The sequence below is a fragment of the Taudactylus pleione genome, unplaced genomic scaffold (assembly GCF_031769625.1).
Source record: "Taudactylus pleione unplaced genomic scaffold, aTauple2 ptg000086l, whole genome shotgun sequence".
NCBI classification, from domain to species: Eukaryota; Metazoa; Chordata; class Amphibia; order Anura; family Myobatrachidae; genus Taudactylus; species Taudactylus pleione.
In genome coordinates this window covers 33,394,728-33,417,080 of record NW_028284488.1, presented here as the reverse complement: position 1 = coordinate 33,417,080, position 22,353 = coordinate 33,394,728, and the positions used below count along the sequence as shown (strand labels likewise).

The 22,353-nt window shown below is 42.2% G+C and overlaps 1 protein-coding gene across 1 annotated transcript in view; it reads left to right on the top strand.

The window, feature by feature from the left end:
- FBXL13 (F-box and leucine rich repeat protein 13) overlaps window positions 1-22,353 on the top strand; it is a 252,029-nt gene that overhangs the window by 97,815 nt on the left and 131,861 nt on the right. Inside the window, exon 8 of the mRNA XM_088468829.1 lies at window positions 14,865-14,960. Coding sequence (XP_088324955.1) covers window positions 14,865-14,960 — 96 coding nt within the window. The remainder of the gene's footprint in view (window positions 1-14,864; window positions 14,961-22,353) is intronic.

The window sequence follows — 22,353 nt, the reverse complement described above, 5'->3', positions numbered from 1 at the left end:
TAAAAGCCTTTGACACTTATGAAATTTTGTAATTTTACTTCAGTATACCATAGTAACATCTGACAAAAAGATCTAAAAACACTGAAGCAACAAACTTTGTGAAAACCAATACTTGTGTCTTTCTCAAAACTTTTGGACATGGCTGTATATGAAACTGCATCCCCATACCCTTTTTTTAATGAAGCTTATATCACGCTCCTTTCAAAACCTGATAAAGATCCCAGCCTGTTGTCCTCCTATAGACCCATTAGTCTATTGAATGTGGATTTAGTTAAGCTTTTAGTTAAATCATGGCTTCAAGCCATACTCTCTTTGATCTTGTCGGATCACCAGCTGAGGTTTATCAAGAGACGCCATGCGGTCAGAGGCATACATATGGTTATCGCTCCAGTGGTGGCATTTCGTAGTTCTCCCAGTGATATGACATGACATGCTGATGTGGCCTCATCTATTTACGGTGTTGGAGAAGCGGGGTTTTGAGACTAGGTTTATCAACCTGATACGTTATTTCTACCACAACCCGTCCACATCTTTACTGGTAAATTAAGTTATAGGATGGAATTTTTTCCTAAAGAGAGGCACCCGTCAAGGTTGTCCCCTCTACTTTTCAATTTAGCATTGGACTCTGATTAACTGACAATACTTCAGAATTGGTAATTTTCCAGGGCATAAAAACTGTCGATCACGAAATTAAAATATCTGCGTTCGCTGACGATATCCTCTTGTATATAGACAATCCTAAACAGTCTCTTTCTATAATACTTGATAGGATCACCTTATTTGGCTCCATCTCAGGTTTTCAAATAAACATGGACAAATCCACAGCAATGCTACTTCAGGGTAGGACCACATTCTTCACCATAAAGCTGATTTAAATACTTATTATTCCTTGCATTTACCCCTGATTCATAATCCAAACTTTCTGGACAGCATGGCTGCTCAACCTTTCACTATATGGAGACCAGCTGGTAGCAGCAATATTGGATTATTGGTTTCAGTGCATCACAGGCACCTTCTGACTTACTCAGAGGTTTGCTACAGAAATTTGCTATGGTCAGATCGTACCCTTTGGCATTTTTACAAACCCATTTCCATTTGACTCATGTCTTTGGACACTTCTCAGATGTGGACTGGGATAACCCACTTGACAAACTTTTATTACAACCTGCACCACAGTACAAAATTATCTCAATCCATTACACCTTTCTGAGGGACATTCTGGATCACTCCAGATTAGCCTGGGTAATGTCTAAGTGGCTGACTTATTTTCATAGTTTAACCATTCCTATAATTAAAAGAGCCTTTTTATTCTCTTGTAAAACTCTACCGGCTAGTATGTACACTGAACTTTTTTTTAAATGTATTTCACAATGCTTATCTATCTCCGCTCAGATGATTAAACATGGGGACCTCTGAGAGTCATCGTTGCTCTAAATGTTACCAGGAAGAAGCAAATATCTACCATTGAAAATGGCCTGCCCAATTATCAAATCTTTTTGGCACCTTCTTAGACAATATGCGGAAACCAAACTTACTAATTATGTCTCTTTCACTCCCGAATGGGCAATATTGGGTGTTTTTGATCCAAAATAGAGAATGAACCCCAGAGAGTAAAAATATTTTATTATTTGTGAGTGTCGGCAGTGAAAAAAACATTCTACAAGGATGGACTAATAGTACACCTCCTCAAATGCCTCTATTTCTTTAATAAACTGCACTTTTATGTTTAGAATGGACTGGGTAGAACACTCTGGAATAAGGAGAGGCAGGTGGAACACTTTTTTCATGCTATCTTATTTATATCAATACCCTTCAAACAACTAGAGAGCAAATCCATCATAGCTTCTGTCATACCACCTGGTATCTAACCAGGATGGTTGTACAAAATCCACCTCTCTCCTTTTGTTGACTGATATCACACTGATCGGTGCCTCCCTCCCATGCTCTTTCAGCCATATTTTATATTTAATATCTGATTCTTTACTACAGTGCCTTGCAAAAGTATTCACCCCCTTGGCTTTTTACCTTTTTTGTTACATTACAACCTGTAATTTATTTATTTTTTATCTGAATTTTATGTGATGGATCTGCACAAAATAGTCTAATTTGGTGAAGTGAAATTTGAAAAATATATACAAAAAAGAATCTTGATAAATAAAAATCTGAAAATTGGCATGTGCATATGTAATCACCCCCTTTGCTATGAAGCCCCTCAAAAGTTCTGGTGCAACCAATTACCTTCAGAAGTCCATTATTAGTGAAATGAAGTCCACCTGTGTGAAATCTAAGTGTCACATGATCACACCTGTATAAACACACCTTTTCTGAAAGGCCCCAGATGCTGCAACGCCACTAAGCAAGAGGCATCACACCATGAAGACCAAGGAGCTCTCCAAACAAGTCAGAGACAAAGTTGTTGAGAAGTACAATTCTGGGTTGGGTTATAAAAAAATATCCAAATCTTTGATGATCCCCCGGAGCACCCTCAAAGCCATCATCATTAAATGGAAAGAACATGGTACCACAACAAACCTGCCAATAGAGGGCCGCCCACCAAAACTCACAGACTGGGCAAGGAGGACAATTTGTTCAGAGAGGCAGCACAGAAACCAAAGGTAACCCTGAAGGAGCTGCAGAGTTCCATAGCAGAGACTGGTGTATCTGTGCATGTGAACACAATAAGCCGTACACTCCATAGAGCTTGGCTTTATGGAAGAGTGGCCAGAAAAAGCCATTACTTAGTGATAAAAATAAGAAGACACGATTTGAGTTTGCCAAAAGGCATGTGGGCGACTCCCCAAATTTAACTTTTCGGCCACCAAGGAAAATGCTATGTCTGGCGCAAACCCAACACATCCCATCACCCCAAGAACACCATCCACATAGTGAAACATGGTGGTGGCAGCATCATGCTGTGGGGATGTTTTTCAGCAGCAGGGACTGGGAAACTGTTTTGAGACGAGGGAAAGATGGCTGGTGCTAAATACAGGGATATTCTTGAGCAAAACCTGTTTCAGTCTGCCCGTGATTTGAGACTGGGCCGGAGGTTCACCTCCCAGCAGGACAATGACCTGAAGCATACTGCTAAAGCAACACTCGAGTGGTTTAAGGGGAAACATTTAAATGTGTTGGAATGGCCTAGCCAAAGCCCAGATCTCAATCCAATTTGAGAATCTGTGGTCAGACTTGAAGATTGCTGTTCACCAGTGGAAACCATCCAACATGAAGTAGCTGGAGCAGTTTTGCCTTGTGAAATGGGCAAAAATCCCAGGAGCAAGATGTGGCAAGCTCATAGAGACTTATCCAAAGCGACTTGCAGCTGTAATTGCCGCAAAAGGTGGCTCGACAAAGTACTGACTTTAGGGGGGTGAATAGTTATGCACGCTGAAGTTTTCTGTTATGTTGTCCTAAATGTTGTTTGATTCACAATATAAAAAAAAAACACAACTTCACAGGTGTAGACATGTTCTGTGAATGAAATGATGCACACCTTCAAACAATCCATTTTAATTCCAGGTTGTGAGGCAACAAAACATGAAAAATGCAAAGTTGAGTGAATACTTTTGCAAGGCACTGTGGGCCTGATTCAGAGCCGGACGCTCTGACAGAGCGCTCGCGTCTGTTTTTTTAGAGCGGCCTCCTGGCCGCTCGCATAGCTGTGGGTGACCACCCACAGCTATAGCGAGCGACCAGGATGATGGTCGCGATGGTCAAGACCATTGCGACCATCGGGCTTGCGACGAGACCATTGTGGTAGGGTCTCGTTGCCGCAAGCCCTGGAGTGCTTTCGGCTCTAACATAGCCGAAAGCACTCCGACTGACATCACTTGTGATGTCAGTGGGGCCGGCCCCAGATGGCAGGCGTTCCCATGGGAACGCCTCCGTCTGGGCAGCCATGCCCCCGGCCCGCCCACCAAAGGGGGCGTGCTGTCACTCAACATCGACAGCACGTCCCCTTTGGTACGAGACCCGGAGCGATGGATTGCCCGTCGCTATCTGGGTCTCGCGCATGCACACGACGGAGCCGTCTCCGAAGTGCGCATGCGCACTGGACCACCATCGACGCTCGCAAGCGGGTCTGAATCATGCCCTGTATTCCATCCCTTATCTTACTAAGTATGTTTATATTCTGACTGTGTCACCAGTAATTTTGAGATGATAAAAGTGTTGGGTATTTAACAACATTTAATATTTACTTTTTTCCTGTGTACTTGATTGTTTTTTACTCAGACATGTTTAGAACTATTTTGAAGTATCATATATTTGTTCTCCATTTCTAGACATGATATCAATGCTTGTACTGTATTGTCGAATAATATATTGTACTGCAATGCCTTAATAAAAAACTTTATTAAACAAAAATGAGGAGTCAAAAAGGAAATTCCCACCTGCATGGTGAATTTATGTAAATCTTCAAGATTGGTCTTGGCCAGGCATTCTCACTCAGCTAGGCTTTAGTGCTCTGTGAGCTCTATCAAGTGTAATAGTCCTTATTTAATCAGAGTAGAGTATCAGACAATATAGTATCAGGGTGTCTTTCAGAACGGTACAGTGGCTGCTTCTAGGAATCATTTAATTGTACAATAACTGTTTTGTACAATATCTAAATTTCTCTACAAGATTCTCCCTGATAAATTCTTCCTTGACTGTTTGAGATTTAGGGGTAAATTTACTAAAGTGAGCGTTTTTAGAAACATACTTACCTACCCTCCCGATTTGGTCGGGAGCCTCCCGAAAATCGGGTGCTGCTCCCCGCCCCCCGGAAAGGTAGGTAGGTCTCCCGGTCCCCGGCGATCCATCTGGCTCGCCGCCGCTGTCCCCGCAAATACAGTATTATCCCCGTCAGCGGGGGGCCCGATGACGCTATTCGCGTCATCATGGCCCCGCCCCCTGCTTCACACTGCCATTTATCTTGGCATTGTGAAGAGGGGCGAGGCCGCGATGACGCAATCGCTTTGTCACACCCATGCCCCGTCCCCATTGACTAATCATAGTCCGGGTCACGGCCCCTTCTGATGGGACACGCCCCCTGCTGAGGATGGCCGACAGCTCCCTCCCGGAAGGAGGGAGCTACAAGTCGGCAAGTCTGTTTAGAAGTGAGTTTTAAAAGTGATGTTGCCCATAGCAACCAATCAGATTCTAGCTGTTATCTTCTAGAAGGTGCTAGTTAAATGTTAAGTAGAATCTGATTGGTTGCTATGGGCAACATCACTTTTAAAACTCACTTCTAAAAACTCTCACTTTAGTAAATTTACCCCTTAGAATGACTTGCACAGAAGGTGCTCTCTAAAGGTTTTCATCATCCTGCTCTGACTCCTGATTGCCCGTGAGTATTGCGTATCCTTAAAAACAAGCTTCATACTTGCCTACTCTTCCGGAACCCGCGGGAGGCTCCCATTTCTTAGTTATGTAGGCAGAATGGGGAGAATAATACCGGGAATCAGTGGATCCGCGAGGAGGTGTAATGACACGATTCTATAAAAATTGTGTAATTTGACCACACCTCCTATTCAAATATACATGATTTACAACACTTTGCTGCAAATGAGTGGTGCCTAATAATGCAATTTGTCCAGCTCCACCCCCATCACCACCCGCCTGCATTACTTCTCCAGGCTTCTCCTGGAGAGGAAATTATTAAAGTAGGCAATTATGCACAAGCACCATGGGAGACCTGTGTGGACTGTGAAGGTAATTCTCCTGCCGATGTTAGCAATCTGCGTATGCGTACAAGACGCAGTGCATGCGATCGGGAAGCGTTCGCACCCTGTACACAGATGCCCCACTAGAATGAGTGATGGGACGTGCCGTTTGTGCATGGTGACGGTGTGGTCAATGGTAACGGGGGTCTGGTGGTGTGAACGCAGACATGTCTGTGCGTTGGAACGCCATTTCAAGGGCGTGCATAATTAAGTTGCATCTTCGGCGTACACGTCACATGGCTGCATTAAACACCGCAGCACTCGCAGTGCTTGCGGTAGGGTATGGTCAGCCACAAGTACTGCGTATGGGTCCGATGTCAGCCAAAGTTACCAATATTTTAATACACTTCCTGGAAATGATGTATGAAAGTGGGCGTCTTGTGTCAGGCTGGTGGGCATGCTAATATCTTGCTAGCGATCGCGGGATTTGCATACTTTGGATGTGAACAGCTGCGTGCGAAAGCAGCCTTGCAAACGGATCTGAATCAGCCCCTCAGTCCAAAGTCTTCTCATTCATTTGAATAGTGGAAATAGTTGCTGATCTTCGTTTTAATTGTCAAAACAAACATTAATGTCACAATGCGGTCTAAGAAATGATTTTCAGGTAAGTCTGGTCTCCCCCCCACCCCCACCCCCATTTTAAAAAAATCTCAAATATGGATTGATCACCACAGGGTAATGCCATGTCCATTCAGCCAGGCCATGACACCCACCGACTCAGATTTTCATAACACTTTGTACACTTGATACAACCACAGTTTCGAATAAGTGCTTGAAAATGCCACTCCTGATTCTCTGTTTATATATTAGGTGTATGTGGGAAAAAAATCCTATCTCCGTTCCTAATCCACATATCACTTTGAAATTTCAATCAGAATATGGAGATTCCAGGGGGGCGTGGCCTGGCGGGCAAGCAGAGTAGAAGTGCCATTACACTGCTCCTCAAATTAGCGCAAAAAACGGCTTATACCCACCGACTTGTACTGGCCCTGAGGGTTGTACCTTGCTAAAAGATAGCCGGTGGTTCAGTGGACCCCTTGTCTGGTCCCCCGGGAGTGAGTTGGAGCGGCGGGACCATCACGGCCTACTTGGCTACCAGCATCCCCGGCCTCGAGTGGTGTGCTCAGCTTGCAGCGGCAGCGGTCACTACCAGACCACTCCGCATCTTCCACACGCTGCCTGGGCATATCTTACCTTGCGGGGACCTCAAGATCAGCAGTCTCCAGCGCTGGGGGTCATCCTGAACAGTGCCGGTTGTGTCGTACTCGCTGGCCTCTGTAACATCTCCGGAGCTCCGGGATCGCAGAAGTACTCGGGGCCTTATCATATCTCCGGGGCCGCGGTCTCGATTTACAGACACAGAACCGCGTGACCCTGCGGTCGTGCAATTAGCCAGTGAACCGCTTCTTAGCGGCACCGGAGGAATTGCTTCTACTGCAAGCCGGGAAGCTACTTAATGGCCTTGAATTATATCTAACCCCTGAAGCGCACTTGCCCATAATCCCTGCCACAGGTACTATCATCACCCAGCCTCCACAAGCCAAGGTTATTGTTCCTTACAGTTGAGTGTGGTTCTGCTGGTCAGGCCCCACTATATGGGGGATCATATTATACTTGGCTGTGATTATATATTCCTCCATTTTTTCCTTTTTTCTTTTTCATTTATAAAATCGTTACTTGCCACTAGATGGTGGTATAACTCACCTCGTTGAACGGTTACTGTAAGTTGCTATGTGAGCCTTCATGACAGGCATTGTCACAGTCATCCTATTACGATATTGACTACCAAACAAGTGTTATTTTTGATCTTTTTTCTCTCTTTAACTTGCTGACTGCACTATGGATAAATTTGTTGCTCCAAATACCCCTAAAACACAAAGAGCTAGGGGCAGTGGCAGAAAGGGTGATCAAACCATGGACATTGTAGAAGACGCATCTCTTTCCTCAATTAACACCACTGACCGTAATGCCAGTTCTGCCGCCGTGACACCATCACTATCCTATGCCGAGGCTGTCAGAGCTATAAAGGAAACGGTGGAGCCTTTACTGCAAAAACAGGCGGATAAGTTCATGGGAGCTGTAGCCGATCTAAAATCACAAATATCCTTAATAACACATCAAGTGTCTGTGAATGAAAATAGAATCAGGACTAACTTTCACGAGATTTCTGAACTGAAGCAACAGGTTTCATCTCTAACGTCTAATCAAACACATTTGCTAGCTAAGGTGGACGACCTAGAAAATAGGTCTCGACGTAGTAATCTCAGACTCGTGGGCCTGAAGGAGTCTGTAAAGGGTCCAGACCTCACCAAATTTCTGACGTCAGACCTTCCTGGCTTGTTGGGCCTGTCCTCGGAACTGTGCTCGTTGGAGATTGAAAGGGCTTACCGTCTGGGTCCTTTTAGAGATTCTAATAACTCCAGACCCAGAGCCGTAATTTTTAAATGTTTAAACTTCAGACATAAGGAACGTATTTGGATGTCAGCAAAACAGAAGGGTCCTTTGCAACATGAAGGTCAACGCCTCCTGATTTTCCAGGATTACTCAGCCGAAGTCTCAAGGGCTCGTAGAAATATGTTGCCTATATGTTCCCAACTGATTAAAGCAGGAATTAAATTTACTCTTATGTATCCAGCCAGGCTTTGTATTTTTACGCCCAATGGCATAAAGGATTTTATGGAGGTGTCAGATGCTCAAGCCTACCTAGGGGAAATGGAACAAGAAACCGGCCCGCCTACCATGGACCAAGCTGACTGATAGGACTTTAGCCCTTCAGGCTTAATATTGACCCTGCGTTCAATATCACTTAAGTATCCATTTAATGCTGGTATTTGTTACGTTATTTTTCTCTTGTTTACAGATTCTATGAGCTTTATAATTATCTCTGTTATATGTGGCTCTCTTGTTTTATTGAAGGAGCCCGTTACTAGATGATTCCTAGTCTTTTTTGTCACCTTAGTTGGGAGTTCTCTAGATAGTTTATATGCACTGATTCTGATCTAGTCAATTATACATTTTTGATAGTTTATATGTTTGGCTGTGACTGCGCCGTTATGGTAAATTCACCATATCTTTATCATGTTCTCATTTTATTTTGCTGTTATTTTTGTTTTTGTCCTTTTCTTTTCTTCTACATGATATTTTCAAATGTGTTTTCCAGTGGTGGCGTCTTATTAGAGCATGTAATACATAATTGTAATGTCTTCCAAGTATTTTGAGTCATTTCGCTACCCATGTCATTCCTATTGTCTATGCTGCCTCTTCATTGATCTCCATAAGTTAAATTTCTCTGGTAAGGGACTCTATAGAAAATGGAATATGGACCGATTTCACTCATTGATACATAGATTACTCCATGTCAATTTTTTATTATGACTTCCAATCTTAGATTCTGCACTTGGAATGTCGGGGGGGATCCACTCCCCGGTGAAGAGGAAGCGAATATTAACTTATTTAAATAAATTGAAAGCGGATATTACATATCTCCAAGAAACCCACCTCTCCGCTTCTGAACACGATAAATTAAACATGTTGCATCAGAAAGTACTAGCTTCTTCTTCGTACTCTACCAAAGCACGTGGAGTGGCTATATTAATTAGAAAGGGGATTCCTCATACTGTCCATTCAACTGTTATAGATCCATATGGCCGGTATATCGTAGCAGATGTCACCTTAGATGGCACAAGATATACCTTGTGTAATGTTTATGGCCCTAATAGTTATGACAAAAAATTTATTTTGAACTTAATAAATATATTGTACCCTTTAGCTGATACACAAATTATTTTAGGCAGGGATTTTAATTTAGTTGTCTCTCCAGTTCTGGATAGAAAATCTACTTCACGCACTCGCCCTAACCACCCAAAGTTGGGCTTAAATATATGGCGTCTCAATTAAATTTAGCGGATATTTGGAGAGTGAGAAACCCGGTTGAATTGGAGTACTCCTGCTACTCTGCAACCCATAACACGTTTTCCAGGCTCGATTATTTCTTTCTTTCTAATTCTCTATCTCCAATGGTTTTGGGTACGGCCATCGAACCTATTTCCATTTCAGATCACGCGCCAGTTTGGATAGATTTACAGGGGAAGTTTCTTCTGGGACCGTGCTCGCAATGGAGTTTTCCAGCTAAACTTGTTTCTTCCCTCAAATTTAAAGCTAGGTTCGAGGCCGCTTGGACTGAGTATGATGTTAATAACCAAAGCCACAAAAATGAGTCTAGTCTATTCTGGCAAACTGCTAAAGCAGTTATACGTGGTGATATTGTATCTTTCACGAAAAAATATAAAATTGAACAAGAGGCCATGTACAAATCTGCTCAATCCTCTTTAACTGAAGCGTTTCAAACATTTAAAGCATCTCCCTCCTTAGTTAATAAGACAGCTTATTATGACTGCAGGCAACACTTTAATCAAGTTCTTACCCAGATTGACGACCGTTACCATCAGTCTGGTAGATCTAATTTTTTTCAATATGGTAACAAGCCTAGCCGTTTGCTATCAAATATGTTAAAAGGAGAAAAAAGTCATACTAATATAGCAGCACTTAATGATGAAAACTCAACTACACATTTTAAGGGGGACAAAATAGCAGATATCTTTTATCAATATTATCAGAGGCTGTACTCTCAGGAACATATATCTGAATTGCAGAAACAATCTTTCTGGAAGGCAGTTTCTCTGCCGCAATTATCTCTAGCACAAATGGAGAACTTAACCAATAAATTTACTACTGGTGAGGTTGATCGAGCTATAAAATCGCTTAAACCCTTGAAGGCATCGGGCCCGGATGGTTTTAGTGGGGAGTTTTACAAGATACTTCGCCCGCATATTGTACAACCATTGACTGATTTTTATAATTCCTTATTGGCCGGGGAACCCATCCCGCTACATTTCAATTCAGCTATAGTGAAAGTATTGCCAAAACCCGGTAGAGACCTTCTTCTCCCCTCGTCCTATAGGCCCATATCTCTACTTAATGTAGATTACAAAATCTTTACTAAATTGTTGGCGGAGAGACTTAAAATTATACTCCCCTCTATTATACATCCGGACCAGACCGGATTCATATGGGGTCATAGTTCAACCACTAATACCAGGAGGGTTCTTGCTGTTTTACAGTTTCTACGTGACTCTCCGACGGATGATCCCGGGTTCCTTCTCTCATTAGACGCTGAAAAAGCTTTTGACTTGGTGACCTGGGATCATTTGTTCGAGACTCTTAAACGGTATGGCATGCCGCCCTCTTTTATTAACTTAATTTCTTCTTTATACTTTTCCCCTAAAATGCAAGTTTTAACTAATAAATACTTATCACCCTCCTTTCTTATACAAAGGGGTATGAGACGGGGGTGTCCTCTCTCCCCTCTCTTATTCGCAGCTGCTCTCGAGCCATTAGCCATAGCTCTGCGACAATGCCCAAACTTCACAGGTATAAATGTTAGACACCAGGAATGCAAACTATCCTTGTTTGCAGACGATATGCTACTTTTTATTTCAAGACCATTACAATCTATTCCAGCAATATTAAAAATTGTTAATATGTTTGGTTCCTTTGCGGGCTACCGCATTAACATAGACAAGTCAGGACTACTCCCAATTAATGCACCCTCTTTTTTGAATTCTCACCCTCACATTACTTCTTTATTCACAGTTGTACCGCATAAACTTAAATATCTGGGTATTTTAATTCCAACAGTACTCTCATCATTATATAGTTATCATTTTTCACCTGTCATACATAAAATCCGATCTCAATTATTACACTGGAAAGACCTTAAACTCTCCTTATTAGGACGAGTGGTAGTAATTAAAAATATAGTGTTTCCTAAATTAGCGTACTTGTTACTAATATTACCTATTATGATCACGAAGGCTGATGCTTTACTATGCACGCAAGTTTTTTCTAAATTTGTTTGGCATTACCGTAAGCCCAGGATGAGTCGTTCTCGTACTTATTTGCCTAAAACTAGAGGTGGACTTGGTGTGCCGCATATTGAGGGGTTTGCCAGATATGCCCTCTTTCGTTATAGAACTGATTGGCTGCTACACACTAGCTATTTCACTGATCCTGTCCTAGAAGAAGCCCTTTCCACCCGTATACACCAGCAGCTTTACTTCACACCCCATCTATACAAATTCCCTCAGGGATTAGATCTAATATATTATTCTGGGACACCTATAGAGCATGGATTAATATAAATAAAAGTTTAAAGAGAAATCCTTTTTCATCTCCCTATATACCCTTCTGGGGTAACCCGTCTTTCACTCCCTCTCTCACCAACTCAAACTTTCGAATTTGGCATCAGAAAGGCATAATGTCTATTAAAGATGTATTCGACCCAGGTGGCCATCTCCTTTCTTTTTCAGATTTAAAGGACAAGTACTATATCCCCCAATCGCATTTTTTCATGTTTTTGCAAATCCACCACTACATTCAATCCCTAGATCCTCCTCCGGTTGCCTCCTGCCCTCCAGATATATTGCTATCAATACTATCTTCTTGTAAATTATTTAAGTATCGTATTCGACACCTTTATTCTCATCTAGTTGACGCATCTTCTCATACGTGGTTATCCACCATCCAGGCATGGCAATCAGAACTTAATGATCTATCGGATTTTGACCCAATTATTGATTGTTTAAACAAGGTTCTATCTATCCTTAAATCTGCTCGTTTACAGGAAGTACACATCCGTACTTTAAATCGTACTTACATAGCTCCCGTCCAAAGGAGACATTTTGTTCCCTCCGACACGGGCAACTGCATTAAGTGTGGTCAGTCTGAAGCCTCACTATCCCACAATTTGTGGCAATGTGGTAAAATCGCTAAATTTTGGAACAAATTATTGGAACATATAAATTCCATGTTACAATTACGATTACCCAAAACAGTTGCACCATTTCTATTTGCGGAGTTCTCTTCTTGGGAGATAATTCAATCTTTCCAACCTTGGAAACCTTTGTTGACTGTTGTGGTCACAGTAACTAAACACTTAGGGGGTCATTCAGACCCGGTCGTTAGCGCCGATGCGCTCGGACCGGGCCGATGGCCCCCACAGAGCATGCGCACGACTGCGCCGGCGCCGTTGTGCGCATGCGTGAGACCCGCTACGACCGACAGCGCCGGTCGTAGCGGGTCTCGATCCAAAGGGGGCGAGCTGTCGATGTTGATTGACAGCTCGCCCCATTTGGAAGGCGGGCCGAGGGGGGTGGCAGCCCAAACGGAGGCGTTCCTATGGGAACGCCTACTGTTTGGGGGCAGCCCCACTGACATCACTAGTGATGTCAGTGGAGAGCTTCCGGCTCAGACAGAGCCGAAAGCTCTCCGGGGCTTACGACAAGGGAGACCCTACCCTAGGGTCTCGTCGTAAGCCCCGATGGTTGCGATGGTCTTGACCATCGCGACCATCACCTTAGGCGGTCGTAAGGCTGTGGGTGTTAACCCACAGCCTTACCACCGCAAAGGAGGACGTCTTGAAAATTCAAGACGTCCTCCCCTCATTCAGACCGACCGCACGCTCTGTGCAACCGGCTCTGAATGAGGTCCTTAATCCTCAAACATTGGATTTCCAGTTCAGCACCCACATTATCTGAATGGAAAACTGCTATGCTTGAAGTGCTATATCATGAGAGGCGGATGGCCACGTATGACATAGAAAGGGGTATTCTAGCCTTTTCCAAAAAGTGGGAAATATACATAGCTCAGTTGCCTGATCACTTACAAGATAACATCTGGAAGGTGTTCGAACATACGGAATGGTTTTTACAGAAGCAAATCGTTTAATTACACTTTCACCATTTATTCTTTTCTCTCTTCTATATAGACAGGTACTTTATCTAAGTACTGATACCTATATTTATACTTTCTAATATTATAAGTTTTGACCCGATTATGACATGGGAATTCTTTGCTGGTAACACATAATTCTTACAAAAATACATGCTTTGTTCTATAGATTGAGATGCCATTATGTGGTGTATATATTGTTTTCTTTCTTTTATTTATTTGTCTACTTTATTTTAATATATTTTATTCCATTATTTTATTTTATGGTTACCTCCATGTTTTCTTATCTTTATTTCTACTCTACTGTATAAAAAAAAAAGGGGACAGTAATTACTAAATTTGACTCTTAATTAATATTGATTGTATATGTGTATGCAAAATTTCGAAAGATTGAAATGTATATTAATATACTATGTAATTTTCCTGTTTTGCTGTTCAATAAATAGTTTTAAAAAAAAAGAATATGGAGATTCCAGAACTTTTTTTTTTAATCAATCTTGCCTGACTCTGAGATTCCTATATTTCATACATAATTATTCTTTTGGTGCCAAAAAAAGGTGGATTCAATATGCATTGTCAACCTAAGGCAGATGAATTATCATGTCCATTTTATATATGTGCAGATTTCTTATTACACATTGGGGGTATTCAATTTTCACGCGAAAACGTGGGTGTCATATTGACAATTTTCTGGGTGATTTGACATGGAATGACCCCACAATAATTTTGTTCTGAACACTGCTATGTACAAATGCATTTTGAATGGTGACATGTTTTGTTTCTCTTCCTCACAGCTAACACTCCTTTTCCCGGTGTGGTGTTTTAGCTGTGTATATTTTAACAGTCCCTCTGTAAAGTTGAAATATAAAATGAGAGAACAAAATATTTTTTTTTTATTTAAAGCATGACCTCAATTTTTGCATCTGGAGGACTGTGGTAGAAATGTTTGTTATGGTGCATACACACGGTCAGATTTTTCTTCAGATCTGAACGATAACGATTTAAAAAATCGTTAAATCGTTCATATCTGAAGGAAAATCTGACATTTCTGAATGATGCGCGTTCCTGATGGTCAGATAACGATATCTGACATCTGATCTGTTTGCAGTTAGATTTGGACGATTCCATTCATTTTAATGCAGTCAAAAATCGTTCATAGTTCAAATCGTTGGTCAAATCGTTCATCAAATTGTTCAGATCGTTCAATCGTTCATCTGACACATCTGACAAATCTGACCGTATGTTTGCTCCATTAGTTTGAAACCTTGCTAAAACATGTTGCTATAATGAACTTCATGATTTTACTGTGGTTATTACATATGCTATTATAATGAGCTGGTTTTGTTTTTGTTTGTGTTTTTTGCTTTTCTACAGATATTTGGCTTTATGGATTTGATAGACTTAGCAAGGAGTGCTCAAGTATGCCGGTCTTGGAAGATAATAGCACAGAATAGTTCACTTTGGAATAGTGTGAGTGTTTTATTTTTTTTATTTTATTTTTTAAACAATTTTTTTTACAACAATAGGACTGTTATGCACATCTTGGAATAATGAGGATGAATAAAATAGTTGAATACAGGTCCTTAATGCCCGTGTATTCAAATGTTTTGTCTGGGCTTGTATAAAAGAAGAACATGCTTGTTTCATAAGCACTTCTCACTTACTATTCATTTCACATATATTTACTGCTTGTGAATCCAACATAGCTAAAACATAATATACTTTGCACCAAATAGTGCTGCCCAGCGCTAACCTTATACATTACTGATGTATAAAAATGATTACATTTCAATATTATAAATGTAATATGCAAACCTAACTCAATATCTACTGTATGTAATCACCCTGTGTGCACAATAATACAAACTCTTAAGTTAGTAGGTATGATAAAAATGTAATAAGACTAGGGGGCCCATTCATCATCGATAAATGGCCCAGTAACCATGCAGGAACACTTGTTTCGGCATATTTTACTTACCGGGCCATTCATCATCAAGGGTCCGATAGAACCCCCTGATATTTTTTCAGAGTTTGATTCCAAGAAACAGCGTCATCTTCAGACGGCGCCTGCTCTTGTAGCCCCGCTTCTTCCTATGGGAAGGAGTTCCGGGGATGCGAAGAGGGATCCGAACCCCTCCGCCACCTTCTCACTGACTCTCCGGCGGTTGTGTGCATGCATGACCTCAGGTCGACGGGGAGGAGGTAAGTAACGCAGCTACTTCTGTAGCTGAGATACTAACCAGGGGACAGCTACTTTTCGGAGCAGCTGTCCCCTCACCGGAGCAATGATGAATTGCTCCAGTGTAATCTATTCCCCGATGCGAGTTGGATACTGAAGTATCCCTCGCAGCGCGATCAATACTAAGTCATCGGCGGCCATACAGCCTTCGATGATGAATAGGCCTCTAGGTGACACTAGAATAATATTAAAAAGAGATCTGTTTATTTGTAAGTACACAAATGTAATTAAATATGCCAATACATGTAGCACTTCAATGGTATAAATAACATTACAAAGTATGGTGCAAAGTAGATTTTGTTTATAAAAGTAGGATGGCAATCTCAACCCCAAGCCACCAATACAGGTCAAAGTCGCTTTGCAGCGCAGCTGTACAAATTCTGATAACTGTTTTATAGCTAAAACATAATCACTTAAGGGGGAATCGGTAAGATATGCTGGCTGTCGGGATGCCTCCAGTCAGGATACCGAAAGTGACATCCCAATGGTTGGTATCCTGACGGGTCAGGTAAGTATACTTACCCTCCCCCCCCTAACCCTAACCCTCCCTTCTGGTAGCCTAACCCTAACCCTCCCCATTAGTTCCTGAACCTAAGTCCCCCACCTCCATGCCTAAACCTAACCCTCCACCCTTAGTGCCTAAACTTAACCCCCCCCTAGTTGTGCCTGACACTAACCCTCTCCCCTAGTGGTGCCTATCCCTAACCCCCTACCCCCAAAACCTAACGCTGACCCCGCTAACTACCCTAACTCTCCCCATCCCCACCCCAGCTAAGAGGATGGGCGCCTCGGGCTTACCTCATTCGGGCATCCATCTGGCTGCTTTCTGGTGTCGGGATTAATATAGGCGTCAGCATTTCGACACCTATCTTAACTCCCTTGTCGGGATATCAGCGTCGGCATTTAGACCGGCGGCCGCAACTGACTACATCACCTTAAGAGTATGTTTACTAATGATCAATTTTGATCTATTTAAAATCATTCAGATTCAATCAAGATCAATGTTGTAATTCTGGGGCTAAATCGCACATTTACTAACATTACTAACAGACAATTTTTATATATATTTTTTTAAGTATTAGTAAATGTGTTATTTGCCGTAGCCCCAGAAACATTGATTTTGATTGATCAAAATTGACCTTTAGTAAATATACCCCTTAATGTAGCATGAAAAACTATTCATTTTGCATGTACTAATGCACTTAAATATGTTTAGCCAGTAAAATAATAATATAACAAACAAATTAAAGAAGTTACCGTAATGTTACATACGTTTCAACAGAGTTTTTGGGTTTTTCTATTTTTATGTATTTAGGGAGACAGTGGAGCTGATAGTGTGTGGGGTGTACACATGCACTTGGCTCTGGTCACACCCACACAGCACTGGTCACAGCCCTTCCCATTCTCAGTATAGGCTCTTGAACATTTTCAGCCCCAGGCCAATGTGGCCCTTAATCCGGCCCTGAAAATGGTGACCTTTCAAACAAAGCTGAGTGACATCATAAAGGCTGTTTATGATGTAACAAGTCACATGGTCAGTATAAGGAGGTAAAAAAAAAATCACCTCCTCTATGCATTTTGCCATTGCTATCTATTTATAATGTATTTGTCATGTATAATTTACAGTAGGTTATAATAAGCTTATATTAAATGACATAGTTAACAGGAATATTAACAGATGCAGTTGATAAATGACCGCTCTATAGCAAGTCACATGATCAGCCTACTGAGGTTATAAATAATAACCTATATGCATTTCACCATTTCTATCTATCTATCTATCTATCTATCTATCTATCTATCTATCTATCTATCTATCTCTATCTCTGTTCATATAACATTATTTTTATATAAACATTTAGGTTAAAATAGGCACACCTTACATTGTGAGATGTCAACTCAGCAAATATGTCAGGATGCGGCCTGGGATCGACCTCTACTCACCGCAGTGCCGGCTTCCCTTGATCTCCCAGGCGGTCAGACCCCAGGTTCAGCGGCGGGTGGCGTGCTGAGCATTCTCCCCGGGGTCTGCTAAGACTTTCATGTGTTGTTCCATTGCGGAGTCTTCCACCTGCGGTCATGGACGCAGCCATGTTGTCTGTATTATCTGACCGGTCTCTCATCCATTGGTAGCCTTGGCAGCTCTCAGGTAGCTGTCCATTGGAGGAGAAAGTCAGCTAAGAGTATATAGCCGGTCTCCAGGAACAGGAAGTTGTCTGAACAACTTCACTGCTTCCAGTGACTGTTTGCTGTTGCATCGTTCCAGGCTCCACGCTGTATTACTAAAGGTGCATACACACGTAACGATTTTGTTACCAACAATTTTCTCAACGATTTTATGAACGATTTTCTGTCAGATTATATGTCAGATTTTTTAAAGTGTGATGAAAGATTTTTTTGAACTACAAACAATTTTTATAACTTCCCTTAATGAAAATCATTCAGTTGGTCAGTCAGAATGAACTACAAACTACAAATGGGAACGCGCATGAATGATAATCGTTCATCGTTATAACTCAGAAACTGAACGATTTTTTTTAACAATTGAACGATAACAAAGTCGTTATAGTTAAATCATTCAAAAAATCTTTACGTGTGTATGCACCTTAACTGTGACTACTCCAGTGCTATTTTGCGTCTGGATCTCCAGTGATTTACTTCAGTACTAACCTGCATATTGATCTCCTGTGATAAACTTCAGTACTGATCTCCTGTGATACACTTCAGTGCTAAACCTGCGTACTGATGCCCTCTGATATACTCCAGTGCTATTCTGCGTCTGGATCTCCAGTGATTTACTTCAGTACTAACCTTTGTACTGATGTCCTGTGAAAAACCTCAGTGCTAACCTGAGTAATGATCTCCTGTGATTATCTTCAGTGCCTAAATACCAGTGTTTTTCATCATCATCTGTTACCCAGTCTCCTAGCTATTTTCCGGGTACCTGACCAGAGGGCCGGGTCCTGCTTGCTGGGTACTGCGAAGCCCATATCCCAATTGGAGGGGTCACTGGCGAAGATCTTCCAGTGAGTTAGACTCCGCGCCTTTGGTCAGGTCTCGCTAACACCCGGATCTAACTGATGAGGAAGACTTACATACATCCTCCTCGCTTGTTGCTTACTCCACTCCCTAGGTCCCCGACTCTCAATCCTCCATCTGAGGATCCCCAGGGCCAGGTTGCGACAACATATAGTTGATAACTGACTGTTCTCTACAAAATGGTGACCTTTCTACAAAGCGGAGTGACATCACAAAGGCTGTTTTTTGATGTAGCAAGTCACATGGTCAGAATATTGAGGTGAAAAATCACATCCTGCATGCATTTTGCATTACTATCTATTTATATTTTTCTAACTATTATATAGGTTAAAATACTTACATTACAGGGTGATAGTCAGCATCTCAGAAGACGGGATGCCGACAGTCAAAATACCGGAATCTTGACAGCAGTCAGGATCCCGGCTCCAGAATCCCGACCGCCAGCATCCCAGAGGTAAGTATCAGGGGTTAGGGGCTAGGGTTAGGCACTAGGGGGAGGGTTAGACTTAGGCTTTAATGGGGGAAGTTTAGGATGCGGGGAGGGGGAGGTTAGGTTTAAGTACTAGGGGGGGAGGTTCGGTTTAGGCATCAGGTAGGGTGGGTTAGGGGTTAGGGTTAGCTTTAAGGTACTTACATAATGGTGTCAGGATTCTGACTTTCGGGTGTCCTCTGTTTGTATTCTGACCGCCGGCATCCCGACTGCCTGGTTCCCATACCCAACCCACATTACAAGGTCAGTAGATATATTAACAGATACAGGTGATAACTGACAGTTCCATAGCAATTCATATGACCAGCCTATTATCTATATCTATCTATATCATTTCAATTAAAATAATCTTAAATTATAGTCAGTAGGCATATTAAAACATAGTGTTGACAACTGACAGTGCTATAACAAGTCACGTGATCAGCCTACTAAGGTTATAAACCATTTCGTACCTGCATTTCACCCTTTCTATCTATCATTTAAATGAAAATAAGCTTACATTACACAGTCAGTAGGCATATAAACAAATATAACTGATAACCTACAGTTCTATAGCAAGTTACATGATCAGCCTGTTGATGTTATAAATCATATCCTACCTGCATTTCATCATTTCTATCTATCTATCTATCTATCTATCTATCTATCTATCTATCTATCTATCTATCTATCTATCTATATCTCTGTTCATATAACATAATTTTCATATATAACATTTAGGTTAAAATAGGCATACCTTACATTATGAGATGTCAACTCAGCACATATAGTTGATAACTGACAGTTCTCTACAAAATGGTGACCGTTCTACAAAGTTGAGTGACATCACAAAGGCTGTTTATGATGTAACAAATCACATGGTCAGATTATTGAAGTGAAAAATCACTTCTGTATGCAGAATATTGAGGTGAAAAACCACTTCTGTATGCAATTCTAACTATTATTTAGGTTAAAACAAGCTTACATTACAAGGTCAGTAGACATAACAGACACATTTGATAACTGACAGTTCTGTAGCAATTCACATGATCAGCCTACCAAAGTTTTAAATTACATCCTACCTTTATTTCATCATTGCTCTCCATCCTCTGGGGGGGGGTTTAAAGTAAACCGGAGGAGACTGAACCAGTTTCGCCTCCTCTGGCCAATCTGACCCCGGTGCCGCAGGGAGGCACCATTTGCCAGATGCCCGCTGAGATTATAACCAGCGTGCGCCCGACTCCCTCCCCGCAGTGGGAGCTGGAGCCTGGAGCTCACTCGTGAGCCCCGACTCTGGCTCGTGCAGTGTACTGTAGGAGAGATGTCATGACTTCTCTCCCATGGTGCCAAGGAGCAGCCGAGCGGCCTGGACGTGGATGGCAGCAGGAGCGTGGCTTAAGGTATGTAATTGCTTTTTTTTTTTCTAGTGCAAGCAGCTTTTGTACTGGGGCATTACTACTAGGGGCATTACACGGGGGGGCATTACTATTGGGGGCTCTACTACTTGAAGGCGAGGTATTACTACTGGTGCACTACTACAGAGGGATCATTACTATTAGGGGCACTAATACAGGGACATTACTACTGAGGGTACTACTACTGGGGCCAGTACCACAGGGGCATGACTACTGGGGGCACCACTACAGGGGTATTACTACTGAGGGCATTACTATTGGGCACACACAGGGCATGACTACTGGGGGGCATTACTATTGGGGGCACAACTACAGTGGTATTACTACTGGGGGTATTTACACAGGGGGCATTATTATTGGGAACACTACCACAGGGGACATTATTACTTGGGGCATAACTACAGGGGGCATGACTACGGGGGCACTACTAATGGGAGAATTGCATAGGGGGCACCACTCCTGGGGTGCACTACTACTGGGTGCACTGCATAAAGGGCACCACTACTGTGGGCACTGACACTACTGAGGTCCCCATTGCACATACCCCCAGTTTGTCACATTTAATAGGGGCCCCCACATGTTTGTTGCCCAGGGGCCCCCACAGACCTTAATCCGGCCCTGCAGCCAGGTCAGTATAGCGGGGGGCTTGGCCGGGATATTTTACTACATTAGGAGTGGAGTGGGGGGGTGTCCACGAGATCGCATCATTTTGGCCCCGCTCCTGCTACACAGTGTCGAGATTACTACTGCTGGGATTTTGCATGTGGGGTCCGGACTTGCTGCTTTTCCGAGGGGGCCAAAATGGTTAATTCAGTGGGCGTGTTATGGGAGTGTCACAGGTATGTCAATGCAAGCAGCTGCGTACAATGCAAGCCCAGCCGCAGGCACAGGAGGACATGGTCAGATGGAGAAACTGCACCTGCCAAAGGGCTGGTGCAAGTTCCAATGGTGCAACTGATGGTGGCTTATTAGGATGCACCAATTGGTATTACTGCATGTACAGACGCTGAACGTGAGCGTCTCAGTTCCTGCACATTCAGATGCACGGATGTACACAAGGGAAGGAGTCTGCATAAAGTCGCAGATGGGCAACCATCAATAGACGCTTCTGTGTCCACCTCTGAATCAGCCCTCAGTAGGGGTAATTTTTACTAAAGGAATATTGCGCAAGATGCCTTTGTATGAAGGGACCTTAGTCTAACACACACACATATAAATATATAATTATATATATATCCCCTCAGTTACCATACCAGCAGTCACCTGAGCCTGCGTGACTTGTGTGTGATAAAGGGTAATCACAACAAAACCTCCTGACTGTCCAAACTTTAACAATATCCCTCTCTAACTATATTACTGCCAGCAGGACCACTTGATGTCAGAGCTAACACTTTGCAAGAGTTCATAGGTTCTCTCTGCATTATTTATCTTAATAAATACAATCACATGTATTTCAGTTATGTAGCACTTTAATAACCAAACACTCTAGCTTGTGAATCCCATTAATACAAATACAATACAATTATGTAATTAAATGAAATGTAATATGTGAGAATAGTCACAATGCTAAAGATATATAGGAAAAAGAAATAATAATTGGACACACAGTAGAAAAATTAAAAACAGTTTCTTACAAGCTAAAAGGAATGGTAACAGAAAGTAACACTCAAGTCTTCATATAATTCTGCTGTTGTGGGAAGC